The sequence below is a fragment of the Tenebrio molitor genome, chromosome 9 (assembly GCF_963966145.1).
Source record: "Tenebrio molitor chromosome 9, icTenMoli1.1, whole genome shotgun sequence".
In the NCBI taxonomy this organism is placed as follows: Eukaryota; Metazoa; Arthropoda; class Insecta; order Coleoptera; family Tenebrionidae; genus Tenebrio; species Tenebrio molitor.
In genome coordinates this window covers 10,936,735-10,956,628 of record NC_091054.1, presented here as the reverse complement: position 1 = coordinate 10,956,628, position 19,894 = coordinate 10,936,735, and the positions used below count along the sequence as shown (strand labels likewise).

At 40.3% G+C, this 19,894-nt stretch overlaps 2 protein-coding genes across 3 annotated transcripts in view; one reads left to right on the top strand and one right to left on the bottom strand.

Moving 5' to 3' along the window:
* The window catches only part of LOC138138686 (death-associated protein kinase 1-like), a 45,503-nt gene extending 27,955 nt beyond the window's left edge, over positions 1–17,548 (top strand). Inside the window, exons 4-17 of one of the 2 annotated variants that reach the window (XM_069058690.1) lie at positions 11,525–12,481; positions 12,537–13,871; positions 13,919–14,037; positions 14,086–14,218; positions 14,268–14,422; positions 14,525–14,823; positions 14,870–14,988; positions 15,041–15,251; positions 15,301–15,542; positions 15,590–15,646; positions 15,755–16,147; positions 16,195–16,813; positions 16,863–17,096; positions 17,147–17,548. In XM_069058690.1, coding sequence (XP_068914791.1) covers positions 13,934–14,037; positions 14,086–14,218; positions 14,268–14,422; positions 14,525–14,823; positions 14,870–14,988; positions 15,041–15,251; positions 15,301–15,542; positions 15,590–15,646; positions 15,755–16,147; positions 16,195–16,813; positions 16,863–17,096; positions 17,147–17,250 — 2,670 coding nt within the window. In that variant the 5' untranslated portion in view covers positions 11,525–12,481; positions 12,537–13,871; positions 13,919–13,933 and the 3' untranslated portion in view covers positions 17,251–17,548. Of the gene's footprint in view, positions 1–11,524; positions 13,872–13,918; positions 14,038–14,085; positions 14,219–14,267; positions 14,423–14,524; positions 14,824–14,869; positions 14,989–15,040; positions 15,252–15,300; positions 15,543–15,589; positions 15,647–15,754; positions 16,148–16,194; positions 16,814–16,862; positions 17,097–17,146 lie in introns of both variants that reach the window. The other variant, XM_069058691.1, reaches the window with a different exon arrangement.
* LOC138138687 (sodium-dependent noradrenaline transporter-like) lies at positions 17,501–19,643 on the bottom strand. The gene is made up of 3 exons (XM_069058692.1): positions 18,855–19,643; positions 18,255–18,806; positions 17,501–18,208 (listed from the first exon to the last, which is right to left on the bottom strand). The coding sequence occupies exons 1-3, from the start codon at positions 19,444–19,446 to the stop codon at positions 17,562–17,564; spliced, it is 1,791 nt and encodes a 596-aa protein (XP_068914793.1). The 5' UTR covers positions 19,447–19,643; the 3' UTR covers positions 17,501–17,561.
* Positions 19,644–19,894: the final 251 nt, after the last annotated feature.

The following is a 19,894-nucleotide window of genomic DNA, read 5'->3' as shown; positions in this document are numbered from 1 at the left end:
AACACAACGGGACCGAGATGCGGAAAGCTTGGCGGCTTGTCTGTCAACCCAAACGCACAATAACTCCAGCTCTATTTATTTATTTCGATCACAAACGTAAACCAAACAATCTCTTGCGAGTTAATCTTTGCACGTTCAAATCTCCAAACAGTGATTTAATTTTTATCCTGCGATACGTTGACCTTCTCGCAGCGAAAACAATATAAAATTCCTGTTACGTTACGTAGGCATTTTTTCTTTATCACTTTATCATATTGGCGCTAAAGAGGCGATAAAAATGATTTACTGTAATGAGCACAATTTACGATAACCTCACAAAACTGTTGGCAACATTCTAAGAATGACACCCTCGTCGGCTGATAATGCCAGTGTGATTTTCAATTTGACCGGACCATATGTCGCTGTGATAAAAAAGTCATCGTTAATGGAACAAAAACGTGTGGTGTTCAGATCCGGCTCGAAGGACCCGATAAAAATGCGCACGTGAGAATCGTTCGGGCGGCCAGGAGAATATGGTGGAAACGTGTAATCTGAAAGTAGATTCGGTAAAGAGTGCGAGACAGGAATTTCAATTGTGGTGTTTATGATGGACAAAGATCGCATGATTAGTTTATAAATGAAACAAGTTGACTATTTTATGATAATTTCCTTGGAAATTCAAGTAAAAAATGCATATTATGATGAAAAGAATGTAAAAAAAAACTATAAAATTGGTAATTAATATGCTTGATACTCTGTATAATAAACATCTAAAATAAAATACTTTGTCAAAGGTTGCATTAACATACATAAAATGATTATTTTAATTTTATGACATGGCTTGTATGCGATTTGCACATTATTAATTTTTTTTAACGATTTGTATTAATGGATGTGATACCTACACGTTAACACATTATACTTAAAAAACAAGCAAAACTTTACAAAACGTGCGGCGTAGCTTCGATCACACAAACAGCTACGATGCAGTGAAGTTTTGCCGAAACTTCATAAATAAGGTTGTGTGTGGTAAACCTAGTCATCATTTTCTTTGTTCCTATTTCAAAAATGCGTTTCTCTCATAAATATTTTGTCGTCTCGAGTGAAAATCGTGTTTTAAATAAAATTAACGTAAATGTCAAAATTGACAAGTGACAGTTTATTAAGTTGCGCCGCACGTTTTCCGAAGTTTTGTTTTAAATAGCCGCCCCTTACATCTTTATTTGTTGATCGTATTGTAGAAGTAATGAAGTCCTTTGGAATTTCTTGCTCTTTTTTATTCATCTGCGGTTTATTCATCTGATTGCAAGAAATAAGTACCTAAACGTCAAAAAGGATAGTTAAGAATAACTTGATGAAGATGATTTATGAATTCATCTTCCTGTTAATAATTACTATTTTACTGCTTTCTTGGAAGGGAAGGGAAAAGAGTCTTGAAGGTTGGTCTTTCCGCAATAAATAGTCTGTAGGACTCTGTTGTAAATCATTTACTTACCGCATTTTAATATTTTATTTCTATTGGGGAAACAAAATTCTCACTTTTAATAAACTTCAAATGAAATACATACAATGCAATGACATTCGTGAAAAATATCATTAGGTATTGCCAACTGTAAAAAAGTCCCTTAGAAAAATTCTTTAGTGCTACAGTGTTGTGCCATTAAAAAATGCTTGACCTGATCAGGTGGTCTAAAGTTCTACAGGGTGACTGACGAAAAACCTTTGATGCTGTATCTTGCTTATTTTTTATCCGATTTGAATAAATGACACATCAAATGAAATAATTTTGAAAACACTTCAACACCAACTAAATAAAAAATATATATTACGTCCAGTTTTTGACAGATGAACATCAGATTCTTTTTTTCAAATAGCACTGTACATTTTTTTTTATTCAATATTGTAGAGATTTGTCTTTTGAATATAAAAATGCAAAGAACTATACCCATTCATTAAACAAAAGTCAAGAAATTAAAGAGTAAATGTACAAAATTTAAAAATCAAGTGACCAAAATAAACAAGAGAGAAGTTTGTTCTAAATGCTCGAAATGACTAAGTGAGCTCTGAGTATTCATTTGTCAAAAAAGTTTGATAATAATAATATTATAATGTTGCTGTGGAAGAAAATTTCCAAAGACGATTTAGTGTTAACCTGTGGTGTGGCATTTTTGGAGATAGAATGGACTAGTGGGTCCCTTTTTTATTGATAGCAGTCTCAATCAAACAAAATATCATATTATTTATTATCAAACGAAATAATCAATTTTCTGGATGAGATACCATTAGCAGTGTTGAATAGAGTCGTGTTTCATCAGGACGGCGCCATATCACATAATGCAGGAATGCATTTTGTATTTTTAAATCATTTAAATCATTTTGGTGAACGACGAATGGGTGCTCATGGAGCTATTCGATGGCCCACTAGATCTCCAGATTTGAATCCATTGGATTTCTTTATATTCATTCGAAACTTTCGAGACAATGTTTATTTGACCCCATCAGGTACCCAAAAAGAGTTGAGAAAAAAGATAGTGCGAGTATGTCAGGAAAAACCCCGAAATTTTTTACTGAATGCAAAGGTGGGCATTTCTAGAAGGTATCGACAGTGTCTGCAACAGCATTGAGGAAATTTTGAGCAACTAGAATAGATTTTGTATTGTTTACAAATTTGATTACTTCATTTTTGATTTTCAATTTTTTTCATTTAAAATACATTTTTTGTTTTTTCTTTTAATGTAAGAATATTCAGAAGAAGATTCTTTATAAGAACGAATAAAAAAATATATAGAGTGTAATTTGAAAAAAAAAAGTTGGCTATCGTCTGTCAAAAAATATCGAATAGGATAATAATGAAGTGTTTTTCGGACTATTTCATTTGATGTGTCATTTATTCAAATCGGATACAGAATAAGTAAGATACAGCGTCAAAGGTTTTTCGTCAGTCACCCTGTATAAATCAAATCAAAAATCCACCACCTGTTGAATTATGTATGTTGGCAGAAAAAAAGAAATCCCTAGAGTAAGTTTCATTTTTTGGGTTGGCCCAACCTCCCGCCAAAATTTGACATTGAACTGTTGAGTTTATTTACGTAACACAAAATAGTTATTATGTACAAAAAGGTGGTAGCTAGCGTATCATAACTTTTGAGTGATATAACAAAGTGAGAATAAAAAAACACGATGAATTACCACATAAACAACTGTGAACAGTTTTCTTTCATAACCCCACTTTTTTCTGACACTTGCAAACACACTAAAAACAAACGTTGGCGACATTGTCGGTTGTATTTTCGAGGTAGAATGCAGATTATAAATACAAAATTTCAAATAATTTACGTCGATTTAAATTATAAACAATACAGATCAAATTTTTAAACGATTCACAGCATTGATTGTGATTTTTGAATTTTTCGTTGACAGTCAGAACTGTCAATAATATCTTAATTTGATAAATAGAATAAATAAATAAATGGAACAGTAACGTAATCCAAACATTACTAACGATAAGCGAAAAAAAATAATTCGTCAATTATGAGATTATGTTCATGTCGAGATACTTAATTTTTTTGACCGACATGACATGAGTTTTTTCCTTTGAAAAAAATCTATTTGAGATTCCTTGCACTTTTTTCATTATTGGTTTGCAAATTGTTCTTGTGATTAGACAAATTTAAGAGAAAGGTGGGTTTATGAACTCATCTAAAAGTGAAAAATTTCTTTGTTTCAGGTGATTCAAAATTCAAAAGGATCTTTATGGTTGATTTTTCCACAATAAATAATTCTGTACAAATCTTTCGCAACATTTTATTATTCTGGAAGATAATCTAATTTTTAATAAAATTCAACTGACCTATAAGAAATAATAGCTAACGGAAAAATATCATTAGGTATGTATTGCCAATTGTAAAAAGTCCCCAAGAAATTCTTTAAGAATTTTGAAATCCGAGCAATTCCCACTTTGACTTAATTCTAAAGCAAAAAATCTTAAGTAATTTACGTTGATTGAAACTATACACAACGCAGATTCAATTTGATAAACCATTGATATACTCGTAGCATTGATTGAAACGTTTAAATTTTTATTCGCAGTTAAAACTGTTATTGTAATATTGTTTATGTGATGATTTATTTATAGCCCAAACGCCCTAGCTTGATTGATAAATGAAAATTGAAAAATAATTTAGTCGTAACGTTACAGAGTGAGAAATTCGCCGCCATTAAATAAGTGAGGTTATCTTTATGTCGTACCTAAATTTTTTCTGCTCTATGTAAACCTTTCATTAAAAACAACAAAATCACGCAAATTTCTGCTTAATTAATTTGTTTTTGTCGTTCCAAATTCAACAGTTTTTTTCGGTACACATTTTCTTCATATTTCTGACAACTGACATAAGCCATTTGGCATTTCATTCCTTGCGCTTCTTTGCTCGTCTTGGAATTTCCTCTTCCCCCTAACATTCTCGTTTCTTCTTTTTTTACATAAATTCTTTTCCAAGTACTCGTAGCAGCTGCAAAATAAATGTTTTCCTCTTTATCACTTCATCATCATGCTCGTGCAACAACCAAGAATCGATGACTGCAACATCGAGGGCATCGCATGAGTCACCTTCTGCATTGACTTTTTCACTTTTCATTGCCCAGCAACATTTGCTATCTTCCAGTTTTTCAAAAAACACTTCTACTCCATCTAGTTTCGTAGTTTTCACGGCTCAACCCCTTTTGCATTTTCCCCACCTTCTGTCACGCTAGGCTCTCTTCTAACCGTCGCCGTCGACCGCTTGCCATACCCTAGTTAAGCCTCTGATTGCAATATCGAGGACACATCATCTCTCTATAAGTCTTCAATTGTTCGAACATTGTGCAAGAGGTAAACAAACAACGATCCGTCGAAACAAAGAGTCGACGAGCCCCTCACGCGATCAAAATTTTTCCAAAATGCGTCATGGTCGCATCACGCTTTCACCAGCTTCCTCAATTTGCCATTTACAAGAAAACATGCAATTCCTCGTTGCAATAAACTGCAATTTAAGTCGTAATTGCTGTCGGCGTAGGTGGCGAAATTTCTGAATGGGAACGTTGTCGTTTTTTTTTCACGAATTGTGCAACGATTTAATGACGGACGTCACTTCCTCATTACGGAAGTTTTCATTCAAAACGTCTCACTTGGTTCGCTAAAAGCGACGCGTGTTTATTTTGGAGGAGTGCAACAACAAACTAATTTCATTCATTAATTCGGAGAAGCTTCTAATTTTAGAGGCGCCGATGGAATTATTACAAGCCGCCAGTTTCCGACAAAGTGCAGATGAATGAGGCGTTTTATCAGAATTCCGAACAGCACTATTGCTATAACACAGAAAGGGGGTGTGTTTGCGATTCCGTCATCGTCAACTGATGGTCTTCCTTTCTCGGTAACAGATCAGAGCGCATCTGGTGCGACCAATCCGGGGTGCAGTTCTTGGAACCGGGCACCAAGAGCGTACCACCGAAAAGAAACCGTTCGCAATTTCGGCAAAAAAGAGACGCCTCGGGTTGGTTCCTCTTTGTGCGGACACCGTGCCCATCGCTTTACCCCGAACTGCTCCCGACCGGAACGCTTCGCAGCGGTTTCCGCTTCCTCCACCGGAGTGTGACACTGGAGTCCGCGACAGATGTTTACGTAACCACCGCGACGCATTACTCCCTGGAATCAATTAATCGGGAAGACTTTCGAATGCAGCTGGCACATGTGCGCTGGGATTCGCGCGAACAACGCAAAGAACGCGAGGTTAAGCAAACATCCACTAGGTAAATGTTTATAAGTAGTTGACCTGAAATATTTCTCGATTCGCATGTAAAGCCGTACCGAGAATCGGGGCATTAAAATAAAGAAGCTCTGCGGTCGCAGGAGTGACAGGTGCGGCTCGTCGACACCCTCCACCTATATATATTACAGTTGGTGAGTTGGTCGCCTCTTCTAAGAGGCCTCGCAGTGTGGTGACAAAGAGATTAATTGTTTAAACAAATTTGATCGCGTGGTGGTTCTGGTAATCAATAAAACCGTTTTATGATTTTCTGGTATTCATAATGATTAAATGATATCGTTACGTATATGTATAATTATAATTCTTGGAATGCGTTCGTGTGATTGGAGAGAATATACGACTTAAACACAAAGCGTTTACTTGGTCGAGCTGATTTATGAACTACCTGTGAGAACTTCCATTTTATTGTTCTCTTCGCAGCGATTGAAAAACGCCTTTAGGGCTGGTGTTTCCGCAATAAATAATCTTACAAAACTTTGTTGGAAATCTTTTGCAACATTTTATCTTTTCATTTAGTCCCGAAAGAGAAAAATCACCTTGAAAGAATTTAGATATAAATGACAGAAAAATCTCAAGGTCTGACAATAATTGTAAAAAAAGTCCCTAGGAAATTCTTCGATGTTGTAGATTTGCGTCGTCTTTAATAAAATCAGAAATATGACCTGACAAAATCAGGTGGTCGTAACTGCAAAACAAAAGGAATTAAATAAATTGCGTCCATTTAATCGATAAACAATGCAGATCAAATTTATAAATTAACAGGATTGACCATATTGACAGTTTGTTCGAAATTAAAGATTGTCGAAGTTAAAATTTGCCTACTAAAACTAGAATCAGGGAGATTCTGATTTATCTAGAGTGGCGGGAACGGTCGTTGTGACCCTTGTAAATTCAAAAAACTTCTGGACTGTCAAAATTAAATTTTAAATAAAATGCTTGTTTTGACTGTACTTGGATATACAAATTTTCGCTAGAGTGTGCTGACATCAAAATCTAGTTACAAAATATATTTAGGTTATGTTTTCATTTTTAATCATTGAACTAAAAATGTTTTGAATCATTCATTGCTTCGAACACTTGAAGCGAAATGGCAATTTAATAAAGTTTATAAAAAACACTCGACAAACTGAAAACAGGTAACAAATTAAACAACAACCAAAATCATCCAAAATAAACTAATCTGTTTCATTTATTCAGAAGAAAATTATTTAACACTTGATTAACACTTCTCTCCAAAATTTTGCTTTGTGAATCACAAGAACGAACACCAATTCTTAGTTAACAATACTGGAGCGGCTTTGGCACAAATTTGTAATTTCTTCCCGTTATTATCACTTTTTTGTTTGTTCCTCATAATAATTTCTTATGGCGCTCTTCTCTCGCGCCAATAGAACCACCCTAGTTCGTTTTGAACTTTCCATTTTAACCCTTTTGCAACTTATTTGACAATGTCAATTTAAACAAATGAAAATGAAAAAATTTAAAAATCATAGATATCAACTGAAAATAACTAGTGATTTAACCAACCTAACAACTGCAATTTTGATTTTGACAGTCCAGATGTTTATTGAATGGACTTTCCCCTCTTTCGAGTCCCATTTACCATTTCTTGCGCCTTTTTTTGATTGGTTTACAGTTTCTTCGTGTGATTGGAGAAAATAGGTAAAGGTCAAAAAAGATAACTTGATTCGTAATTATTTTATTTATTTTCATTATTTTATTTATATGGAAAATAAAAATCTCATTTTTATAAAATCCAATTCATTGCAATGACAGCCACGGAAAAAATATCATTGGGTATTGCCAACAGTAAAAAAGTCCCCAAGAAATCCTTTAGTGTTGCATCATCTTTAAAAAATCAGAAATCTCATTCAAGCCAGCTTGACTTGACCTAACCATATTGTTTGGTTTTTCTGACCTAGTTGCAATTGATCCATTGGTAGTCGAGTAATGGGTGGGAATGTAGCAATAAAAGCATTTCATCTTTCTTCGTCTTCAGATTTTATTGTTGTATTAAAAAACAGTGGATTGGAGCGAAATTGAATTTTTAGGGTCAAAACTGATGTCGATCCCAACCCCAACCCCTACGCCCAACCTATAGCCATAACTGGTTGTGGTTGATATAAAATCACAGATAATTCCAGTGAAGTCCATTTTTATTGCCCTCGAAGCACTGCTTTTCTGGTTCAGATCTGTACATTGTGTTGCATATTCTAATAATTTTACTCATTTATATTTATATCCAACGATAAAGTATCTCGAACAAATAAAATTTAATTCATCAATGAAAAATCTTGACAACACTAAAAACGTTTATCTTTACGAGTGAATTTCATAGAAACAAGCTCCTTTATCGGATAATCAAATACAATTTTTATTTCATTTTTATCAGTCATATGTAATGCCATTTAAATACTTATTTATAATAATCATCTAATCCTTTTAGAGTAAACAAATGAATTGAACCAGTAAATATATTCATTTTGTTATACAAAATAATTTTTGAGCAATCATTCTTCAACGGATTCAAATTTAATTTTAACTTCTCGTTTTATAAACCATATAGCAATTATTAGGGTATAGAAATTATTACATGAGTAAAATGTTGGCTAAACAACATAATTGAATCGTTCAACGTAACACGCGGTTTACTTCCGTATTTAGTTCTAACAATTTGAAAACTAGCAACTTCAGGTGAAATTCCAATTCCTAGTTCATTTAATTTTTTATACTTATTCATATGATTTATTCAGCCATGATACGATAGAACTTGATCGATTTTTCTTTCATTTTGTTTATAGGTAGGTAGTTAGGCACATAATAGGATTTAGAAATTTCTTCTTTATACGTAGAAAATGGTGGTGACTTTTACATAATATGTAGTAATATGTAGACGCTATGTTTTTAAGATCTGAAGTTACACCTTGAATAACATCACTTTTATTATTTTTTCAAAAAGTTTTAGTAGGTATATTGCTATATAAAATCCCTAATGCTGGTATCGCACATTTTTTATAGATTGAAAAATATGCATCTCTAATAAGTATATCAGTGATATTTAAGACCAAACTATTTTGGAAATAATTGCTTGCAATGAACAACCAGTACCAGTAATATTGTTTATGTAGTGCCAGAACATTTATTCAATGCCTGTATTCGATATTTGAAACATTCAAAGGCAACCTGCCTAGCTGAAACGTTATAAAATGAAAAATTCGGTCGCTGTTAAATAAGTGAGGTTATGTTATGTTGATGCTGTAGTCCAAGCGGTTTCCGGTCACAGTTGGTCAATTTGTGTCGTTCTCCACAGAATATTGTCGCTCTGAGGCGAAAGCAAACACCAGCCGGGCATTATTTTTGTAACCCCCTCGTCACGCACCCATTAAATCGCTTAATTGCCGAGCAAACGCGGCTATCATTTTTCCCAAAACTCCAGCTGCACAAAGGCCAAGAGTTCGCAGAAGAGGCGCAACGGCGTGCCCCCGGCTGTTCTCCTCTCGACATGGGGAGCAGTTCCTGGAAGGACCATATGTCTGCGTGTATCGCACATATGCGCCCAAGAATAATGCCGAGCCCACGACCATCATCTGCTCTCTCGGGGTCAGGACGCATTGTGCTCTCCCTGAAAACGGAATCGACCTTGGATTCCACGACAGGATGATAACCCCCGCCTCGAAAAACCATTCTTCGGATTATTAACTCGCGATGAGTTTGCACTATTTTCGGCCCGGCCCAAATTGAATGCCGCCGATGAGATGATCGATGCCGGACGAAAACGGCGCCTTGCACCGATTTTCAATCAACATGTGCCCCCGATCAGATCGGGAAAAAATGCGCGGAGGCGATACCATCGCCGGAAGGAGTCAATCTGTGAGGCAACGAACCTGGAGCTAACACTCCGGAAAAGAAAAAATGCATACACACAGGTCAATGTAAGTTTTTTGTACAATTTGTAAACCATAGAAATGGCGGACAGATACCTACCTAGAATGTGTGAATTTCGAATCTGACCGTCTACCAAGTGATTCATAATTTATCACCCTTCATGGCGTAATCACATGTTGAAGATCCACCACCTGTTGACTCATGTTGGTTAAACAATAAATATCCCCATCATCCTGTCTAATAAGTGAAGACGACACAAGTTGGTGCACCTGGAGCTTCAGGTTTATTTTGCCAAATTGACGCAAAAATTTCAATTTAATATGATGAAGAGAGAATTTTGCTTTACAAAAAAAAAAATAAAATAAAACACGTATTGTGAATATTGGAGCTTCTCTATCAAGTTGTCGATGTAAAAAAAATATACCGCGTGAACATGTTTACTATTGTGGTGACTTTTTTTCATAGGTTGGTAATATTATTGTTGGTTATTCTGCTTTTTAATGTGATAGTTGACATAAACATATAGTTGATTTCATATAAATGTTCATCAAGTGAGCTGTGCATTTGTAAAAGCACCTTTAATTTAGTTACATTACAAAAGTCACATTTATGAAGGTCATGTCCAATAAATCTTTACTTGGTAAAAATACAAAGACAAAAACAAATAAGAATTACTTTAATTTAATCAGTAAAAAGACGTACCATTGCTTTTGAAATCATCAAATGTTAAAATGGACAAAAACTAAAAAATTAGTCAAATCGGGTTCGCGCAGAGCAAGCAACTTTGAAAGTTAAAGTCACTAGCTTTAGCTTTACTACCAACAGAAAATCAGATTTTCATGGCTTGCTTAGATGCACATTTATATGAAATTGAGTATAGGCGTCCTCGCCTATTTGACACAATTTATTAATACATAAAATGTCAAAATAACGTACGTACGCCAATGTGTTGATTAAGGTATCAAGTTTGCCAAAATAATTTATGAAAAATGTTCCCAACTTAAGAAAAAAAGTCACAATCATTTAAAATCATCCGGTATTTGTCGAGCTCCGATAAGTGCGATGATTAAAAAATGTTGTTTCCAGATAATTTCAACTAAACGTCCTTCAGAACTATTAATTTTTTAGTGAATTTTTGTGCAATGTGAATTTATTAAAAAAAAACTGTTTCTTTAAGTGGTTGGTTGGTTGTTAAGTAACTACTGAGGATATTAAAATATTTAAAGACGTTTATTTCTCAAACTGCAATTTGTCGAAGTTTTCTTGGAAAAATTTGCAATTCTCGAGTTCGAGCAAGTAATTGTCGATTGGCGCCAAAGTTGATAAATGTTCCGAGAAAAACATTACAGTAAAACAAATTTGAGAATTTTAGTTTAAATCAAGGAAACAATTCTCTGCAAAATTTTATTTTGATAAGAATCGCTATTTAGAAACCAATTGTTTCATCCTAACACATGCAAGCAAATAATACACTTTCATTTTCTGTTGTAGTTTTTATTGCATAATTGCTCTACAAACTCGTTCAATCGTTCAATTAATTTGCTTTATATATTCTTGTTGCACAGTTATTTTGTAAACTAAGAAATTCATTTGCAAATATGTAATGTAACAATTTGATATAAATGCGAATGTGAAAAAATGGAAACCTAAACAGTTCTACAAATATTGAAAAATTAACGCTATTGGTTAAAAGAACGTGCCAATCGTGCTTTAGTTGGACCCAGAGAGTATACTCTTTGGTTGGACCGTTTGCTCGTCCACTTGCAGCTCATCCCATAAAAGTTCGATGGGATTCAGATTTGGATTTTGAAAAATTCTCCTTGATGTTCTCGCTGTTTTCCGAGTATGTATTTTTCCAGGATCTACAATAACCAGGACTTTAATTCAAGTACTTAATAATCTACTAGGAGGTGTGGCTTAGTTTTCTCTTAACGTTGTAAATTGTCCATTTTGGTTCCCGAAACATTCTTCTTATTACCACTTCATTTAAAAAAGATGTATCCTTTTCAAGAGTTTTTTGTATTTTGGAAATTGGTGCCAAATCTGGCAAACATAGAAGATTGTAAACTATACTCCAAAGCATTACCCACAAAAATTTTTCTAACGCAACTAATGACTTGGAGATACAGATACTTCGAAATCCTGTCTATAAATATTCCATAATATTCAGAATTCATTGTTATTTTTTAAATTCTACAAAATCAACAGCAAAATGTGTAAATATTTATGGCATCACGTGTTTTGTATTAAGGAATTTTTATAAATATAGTTATACGAAGATTATTTTTCTTGTATTTTTTGACTTCCTTTTGTCATAAATTAAATTACACTTAATTTGAAACTTTCTAACAGATCACAAATAAATGTCAACTTAGAGTTAGTAAAGATTAACTGTGGAGTTAAAACGATTAGTCCCACTGTTTCGGAGTAGTGAGCAGAAAGCCTTTGGACCTTCTGCGTGAAAAGGTTTAGACGGAAATTCAATCGTTTATAAAAATGTAGGTACAGTTGGGGTTCCCAATGTTCTTGAGAGAAGATCTCATTCGGAGCTATGACCTGCATCCTAACCACAAGGAATTTATACCACGTCTTCACATTTGAATACTCCGCTGCAACTCTAAAAATAGATTTCAGCAAGCCATTCATTACGTTTCTTTTTTGATTTACGCAACAGAGTTTTTGCGGCTCGAAAAAAACCTTGCAGGATATTTACAAACGCGAATTCAGTCTCGAAGACAATCGTTTTGCATACATTCAAATAGAAATGTCGAGAAAAGGATTGTCGACTCGAAAGGAAAAGGAAAAGCATCGATGCAGTAAGTATTACGACGCAAATCAGCGAATAACGTCCACTTTACTCTCAAATCTCAGCTTTCACAACGTCCTCCACCCCAGACGGTAGAGAAGGGTATACGAAACGGTTTGATCAAATTATCGCCCCATCAAGATTACCTGGAAGTTTCTTGTTTCCGAGAAGGTCCCATAACTTTTCCCTGGGACTCAAATCCGGCGCTGTCCCCTTTACCTGAATTCCAGCCTTTCGGTATGTATACTTTGCAAACGTCGCTGCATCTGGCATTATGACCAGCACGATTCTGTAGCATTTCGACGAACTATGAACAGACAGATTGCGTGATTTTCGCATTTTTTTCGCGCGTCCCTATCACACTTTCCTCGGTTCTCGCAATCGCGTTATCATCCAACGGTACAAGACGCCTTGTGAATTTGTTTGTGGTGCGTCGAACCATTCTGGTTGCATTTCGAACTCCTCGACCTTTTGGAGTCGAGGGCCCCCGACTCGTATCCAAAACAAAACGTTCAACAAGTAACACCGCCTTGTTTGCATTCGGATTGGCTGGCGGCCGATTTCGTAATGTGAAATTGAATGTTGTTCGTGGAAGCGCTTTTAATTCCGTTTGGCATTTGAAATCTTCCGAGAAAACGAATTACAGGTTACCTACTAGATGGCCGTACGTGGCGATGCGCGTGTCGGCGGCGTCACTCCTTCGCCGCCGGTCCGGCCCTGCGCCGGTCACGTGTCCGCTTGAAATCGGGAAAAAATCGACCGCCACCCGTGCAGCCGGCGATATTCGCTTCTCGGAACAGCTTCGATCTGATTAATTTCGATATTGTTTGAGAATTCATACAATCGTTACTTGCGAAAATATTCTAAATAAGCCGTGATTAAAGCCGCTCCGTGGCGTGTTGGCCGATTAAAAAATCGTTTTCTTGGAAGCCACCGCGATTGTGCAAATTAATAAAACGTGTCATCAAGAGACGCTTTTTGTTTGTTTGCCTCGAACTTGAACGCAAGAGGAGTACCATAGGTCGGGTCCCAATTTGATAAGTCCAGGTCTTGTCGATGCCGGTCGCGCCACCTACCCGCCACGCGCCGCACCCCCTGCAGATTTCTTTTGCGGCCTGGTCCAATTTGCGTTTCCGTTCGCGTTTTCCACTTTTCCGTGCGACTTCCCGACGTCTTTCGCTGCGTTTGTGAAATCCGGCGCGCTTTTCTTCGTCGTTTCCCGCAGCCGCGGCTATCGATCCGCATCAGCTGATGTTTCCCGCAGAGATTGCAGCGCTTGTCGAGTTTCCATGGAAAATGCGATGAAAACACCGTCGAATTCGGGATGAAGAGCGGGACGAAGCCCGTTCGGCTGCCCCAGTCGGGCCCCAGCTTGCGTCAACCGCCGCCGCCGCCTCCCGGTGAGTCAGTTTTGCCGTATTTACAAAACAATAACCCCATCCCGCAGCGTGGTGAGCTCGCGATGAACACACCCTCGAGCGGGGGCTGCTCTTACAGCCCCGGAGAGTCCGTCGAGTACACCGCTTTGCAGTTCGCAGCTCGGCGAGGCTCCATGGAGCAAGTCAAGTCGGTAGTGTCGCTTTTCTGATTCTGCGTCTGATCCAGATCTTGCAGGTACTTGGTCGAGAGCGGGACCGATCTGGACACAGGACCGGATCCAGCTTTGCATCTGTCTCTGCGAAAGCAGAATACCACTATTGCTCATTTCCTGCTTCGTGCCGGCGCCGATTTCGAAATCAAGGATTCGGTGAGTCCCCTCGGGGTCGAGGGTAAAGCTTGAGGGTTGGATTTTGCAGCACGGCGACTATCCCATACATATAGCTTGCACTTTGGGGCTTTTGGATGTGGTCCACGCTCTCTGCGCTTTGGGGTGCAGCGTCGAAGTGCTCACGCTCAAGGGGCTCTCTCCGCTTCATCTGGCCGCCAAGAACGGCCACGCACACGTCGTTAGGTAAAACATTAAAAAAAGCATCTGGTCGGTCCCAAACCCGATCTGAATCCACTTGAAGTTGCGTGGTGTTGTCCTTTCTCGTGAGAAATGTTCTTGTCTTAGGTGCTTATGCGCGGCCGGGTGCAACATCGACATACGTAATTCTGATAACATTCGTGCGGACATCACCGCTTTGAAGTATGGCCACAACGATGTGGCAGACTTGCTGGACAGATTGAGAGCGACCGGCCAAAGAGACACTCTGGCGCGGCAGCTCGTGCCGACTTCCAAACCAGCTCTTCGGTTGTCTTTGCGTCTTTTGGGACACTCCGGGGTGGGGAAAACTTCACTGGTCAAGTCTCTAGGAGCTGGTCTCTTCAGCTCGCTCTTTCGTAGATCTAGTTCGCTGCAGAGCAACAAATGTAAGTCGTACTGTTGGCCGACCCTCTCTCCAAAAGCTCTTTCCAGCGCGACCGTCGTCGCCCATCAACACCCAAATCGAGATGGACGTGACTTCTCGACAGAACTCTCTCAGTTTCGAGAGCAGTGGCAACTACCAGTCCACCAACGGGATCCACGTACAAAATGTGAGTCTCGTCTCGTGTCCCACTTCTTCTTCGACGCCTCCGTCTCTTCCAGATGGACATATCAAGCGTCGGCGACACGACCGTTTGGGAATTCTCAGGACAAGAAAACTATTTTCCCATCTACCACCACTTCTTGTGGCCTTCCCCGCACTCTCTCACGTTGGTTTTGTTCAGTTTGGAAGACCCGCCGTCCATTCAGGTCCAACAGGTTTGCTTCTGGCTCAATTTTCTTTTGGCGAGGCAACCTGCCGATTTGCCTTCGTGTAAGTCTTTGCCGGTGTTTGTCTTTGAGCAGCTAATTGCGGTTTGCAGCGGAGTACGGTCAGGTGCTGTTGGTGGCGACCCACGTGGACCTGACTCGCGCGGTCAAGACGCAAAACGGGGAGTGGATCTGTCCGGACGCCCAGAAGACTCTCGAGACCGTGAAGAAGTTAGTACCGCACGCGCCCAACGTGATGTCGAGCGTCGTCATCGCCGACACGAACGTGCCTGCGTCTTACGCGTTCAAGCAGCTCAAGTCGACGATGGCGGAGTTGAAGCAAGAGTGCCTCCAGGTATCTGTCCATATCATGGTTGTCCTTGGTGTAACGTTTTTCCGCAGGACGATCATTTAACTTGTAAGAAAGGATACGATTTAGTAACGAGCCGAGTGTTGAAGGTATTCGCTGATACGTGTTTGTCCGGCACCAGCTGTAGATGGCACTGTTAGAGCTAGTGTAGTTGTGTGTGTCGAAGTCGAGTCTCGTCTTGACAGTTGGAATTTTAGCAGACCGTCGGGAGCTGGACCGGCCTTCTGGAGTCGACTTTGACCTGGTTGGCTCCGCTCCAGAAGGATTACGAGCAGTTTCCGGTGTTGTCCCGCTCCACCTTCTCCGAACTGTTGAGGAGCCAGGTCAACGTCCTAGCTTCCGACCACCACATACACGAGCTGCTGCAGCAGTTGCATCTGATGGGCGAGGTCTTCTGCGTCCAGGATTTGGTCGTGGTGTCGGTGTCGTGGCTCGGGGCCCAACTTTTGGGGGAGCTCTTCTCTGTAGATTTTTTTTTGCACGCTAGAGTGACGGGAGTGTACACGACGGAAGACTTCCAAGCCAGCTTCAACCAGTGCGACGCTCTAGGGGCCTTAGACTTGCTGGAAGCTCTGGACGTCTGCGTTCAGGTACCCGCGCGACTCTCGTTGTCTAGATTCTCACGGAGAGTTTCCAGTGCGACATCGACGGCGAGATCGAGTACGAGTTCCCGGTGTACAACCACACGGAAACTCTGGAGGGCTTGTGGGACCCGGAGGATCCGAGGTACGCGACGCCGGACGCGCAGTACGGAGGGATGCGGTTGTACACCCCTCCAGGAACGTACCATCTCTTCAAGTCGATCTTTCCTCATATCCAGGTGGAGTTGCGGAGAGCAACTCTCGCCAACTACAGTAACAATGACAGTGATACGGATTTATATCAGTGGCATTTGGGGTCCAAGCTTTGCAACTCGGAGTTGGAGAGTCTCATCACTCTCGAAGAAGACGAATTGGCTTCGCAATATATCGAGATCAAAATCAGGGGACCAAGTGACTCGTCGCAATATTGTTTCTACTTCTTGGAACAGATCTTGCAGACGCTCAACCAGGCGGTCGTGAGGGTGTGTCCAGGACTGCTCGTCGAGAAGCACATTCTGAGTCCTCTCGAGCTCAAGAGACACTCGGAAGAGTCGTTCTGTTACCAACCCGACGTCATCACGTCGGCCATGTTGGAGGCGGAATCGACTCTGGATGTCGCTCTGTACAATCCGACCGTCGACGCTCAAGAAACCATAGTGCAGCTGATCATGTTCGGTAAGTCCGAGTGGAGAGTCTGGAGCGAGAGTGACGAGTTTTCTCCAAGATGACTCGGAGTTGGCCGGGAACATCCAGTGGGGTTGCGCTTTGAAGATCCGCGACTTGTCTCCTCCCGTCAAGTTGAAGCTGTGCGGTCTGCTGGACCCTCCGGAGCCTCACGGGAGGGACTGGTGTCTGCTGGCGCTGCGCCTCGGGCTCTGCCAGGACAAGATCGCCGCTCTAGACTCTCAACACTCCAGCCACACGATGCGACTTTTGACCACTGCAGACTGTTCCATAGGTAAAAGTAGTACTCCTTTTAGCGTAGGTGGTCACTCAACTCTTTCACAGGTGCTCTTATAACCAGTTTGCATGAGCTAGACCGACTCGATGCGGCGGAAGTCGTCCTGCGTTCCGCACCCATATTTAAAGTCATAGAGCATGTCAGTGTTTAGACATAGACAAAACTTAGACCATTCCAAGCTCAATATTCTTTGATACTTGAATTTTTAACGAGTCCAATCAAAAATTCATCTCTATTAGTTAGATGCTTCTACCGTCCTTTTTCTACACAACTCTTCAGACACTAGTCCCATCTGTCTCTAGTCGAACCAAACAACGAAGTAGCCAACTAGTTTTCTGTTTAATCAGCCGTTACAGGGTTTATTTCAGTATTAAAAAGGAGATTGTGATATTTATGCTCAGTTGTGGAAAATATTTTATTGTAATGTTTGAAATAAATGTGATAACGTTGTCGGTTCATTATTTAAATCTCGTTCTCCCTCAACTGGCCGAATCTCTTCTGCCGGTAGAGGTATTCCTTCGCCATGTTGTACGCCTCGAACATTCTTCGACTGTTCGCGAGCCCCCCATGTCTGGGACCCCACTCGACTGCCGGTTTGACAACAGTCAGATCTTTATTCGCGCCGAAAGCAACGGTGTAGAAGACACTGTACAGCACCACCACCACCAGACTAGCCCACAGGAAAAAATTCTCGAGAATGTAGACCCACGCGATCCGCACCGTGGCGCTCTTGTCGTAAAAACTATGAATGCTGTAGATCAGCACCGCACCCAGAAGAATCGGATTGAGGGCGTAGAGGACGTTCCAGTACATCGACGGCCGCACTCCCAACATGAAGTGAACGTCGTCTCTGAAGTTTGTCAGGCCGTACACGTAGATCACTCCGATCAGCTGGAAACCGGTGAGGAAGAGCAAACAAAACTCGTTGATGATTTTGTCGAGGATTTTGACCACCGAGTAGCCGAGTTTCGTGGAGAAAAAGATTCCGCCGCCGTAGATCAGGAAGCAAAAGGCGAAGATACAAGAGTTGTGTCTCTTTCTGGCGTTGGGTACTGAGTTGTACAGTACTTCCGCGTTGAGAGACATCATCACGATCAAGCTGCGTAACCCTGGAAAGAATCTTCAAGAGTGGGATTTGTCGAGTGCTGATCTTACCAAGCATGTAAGAGTTTGACAGCCACATGGTCATCCAAAAGCGCGAGCTGTGCGGCAGGAAGAACACCGCTTCGGGCATGGCGAGATCTTGCTCCAGCTTGAAGAAATCTTCGATTAGCATCTTGCTTTGGAGACACAACGAAACTAAGAAGTTTTGGAGAGTGACGCTGTACAGAACTGTAAATAGCGAAGTTGCGAAGCCAATCAAAATTGCTCTGAAGTGTAGGGGGCTGCGGAAGTGGCAGTGTGCGCCTAGAGTGATGTAAGCGCCGAATCCGAGCCCCGAACTGCTCAGACTCAAATCCGCAATGGTCCCCCAAATCTTGAAATCCCCCAGACGCGTGATTTCCATCTGGGTGAAGAGATAGTGAAGCGTGACGAACCCGTTGTAGTCGGTGAGGGGCGCGAAGAAGAGCACCACGAGCTGGATTGTTGGCACGACAGCCAACGCGATTAGAAATTTTTCGGTCGATTTGGGCCCCCCACAGTTCGCGAAGAAAATCACCATCGTGGTCACCAAAGCGTAGACCAGCAACTCGTACTGTGGGGCCCCTGAAATCAACGTATCACGTCCGCCCGAACTGGGTTTCGGTTATTTACCCACATATCCCAAAGAGTCGTCCACGTGCAGGATCCTGTTGAAGTAAAACTGTTCCACGCTCGACTGCCACTGCATCTTGTCGCACTTCTCCTTGGAGTATCTCTGGTTGCACTCGATCCTCCTGGTGTAGTTGTCCGCCAGAGTGAAACAGTTGATTTTGTTCCAAGTCTTGTTGCACGATTTCCACTGCGACTCGCTCGTCATCGACAGAAAAGTGAAACAGAGGGTGCAAGTGCACAGGAAACTGTAGTAGATCTGGTAGACCAGAAACGTGAGGAAGCTGCAAAAGCCGATTCCGCGCAGGATGGGGCACAGATCCCACACTCGTATTACTGCCCGACCGGAGTACTGTCCAAGAGCTAGCTCCATGAAGATGCAAGGAATCGTGATCACGAACATGGCGACGACTTGAAGTGGGATCAGGAGGAGGATTCCGATTCTTGTTCGCAGCAGGAAGGGGCTGGCCACGCGGGGGATGGATAGCCCCGTCGAGTAGCTCAACATGGCTAGGTTCAACTTGAAGTTCGAGCTCCACGTCGAACCGGGCTCCATGACGCGACAGAATGTCAAAATGTTGATGAAGTTTGACATGTGTCTGTGCGGGACCGGAAGGTGCTTGACAATTTTGATCTTGAAATAAACTCGAGCAGAGTTGGTTATTTGTTCACTGACTGCTCCGCCGAAGGATATGTATAATACGCTGTACTTAACATAAATATTTCTCTGTCCATTACTCTTAACAATGATTGATTTTAAAAGAGAAAAAATCAAATCTCAAGAAAAATATATTTTGTAATCTGTTGCCCAGACAATCCCGTCCATAGCATGTATTGCTGGTTGCATACCCATTTTTTAAACAATTGTCCTTAGAATACAATTATTATTACGCCACTTTGTAAACCATATTTTTCTACAGCATTCGTTAACATTCGTCTTTGAAGGAAAAGAAGATTTTCTTAAACAATTTAATTTGAAATTGTCCAATTGACAGTGCGCAAGTGTACAAAACTGCGGGTAATTTGTATAATACCGTATGATT

Bases quoted from the DNA above. Each gene is read 5' to 3' on its own strand.
- LOC138138687 (XM_069058692.1), bottom strand. From the start codon at position 19,446: ATGTCAAACTTCATCAACATTTTGACATTCTGTCGCGTCATGGAGCCC. The intron at 18,807-18,854 runs GTAAATAACCGA...CGTTGATTTCAG, and splicing joins CGACTCTTTGGGATATGTGG to GGGCCCCACAGTACGAGTTG. The intron at 18,209-18,254 runs GTAAGATCAGCA...GATTCTTTCCAG, and splicing joins GTCAAACTCTTACATGCTTG to GGTTACGCAGCTTGATCGTG.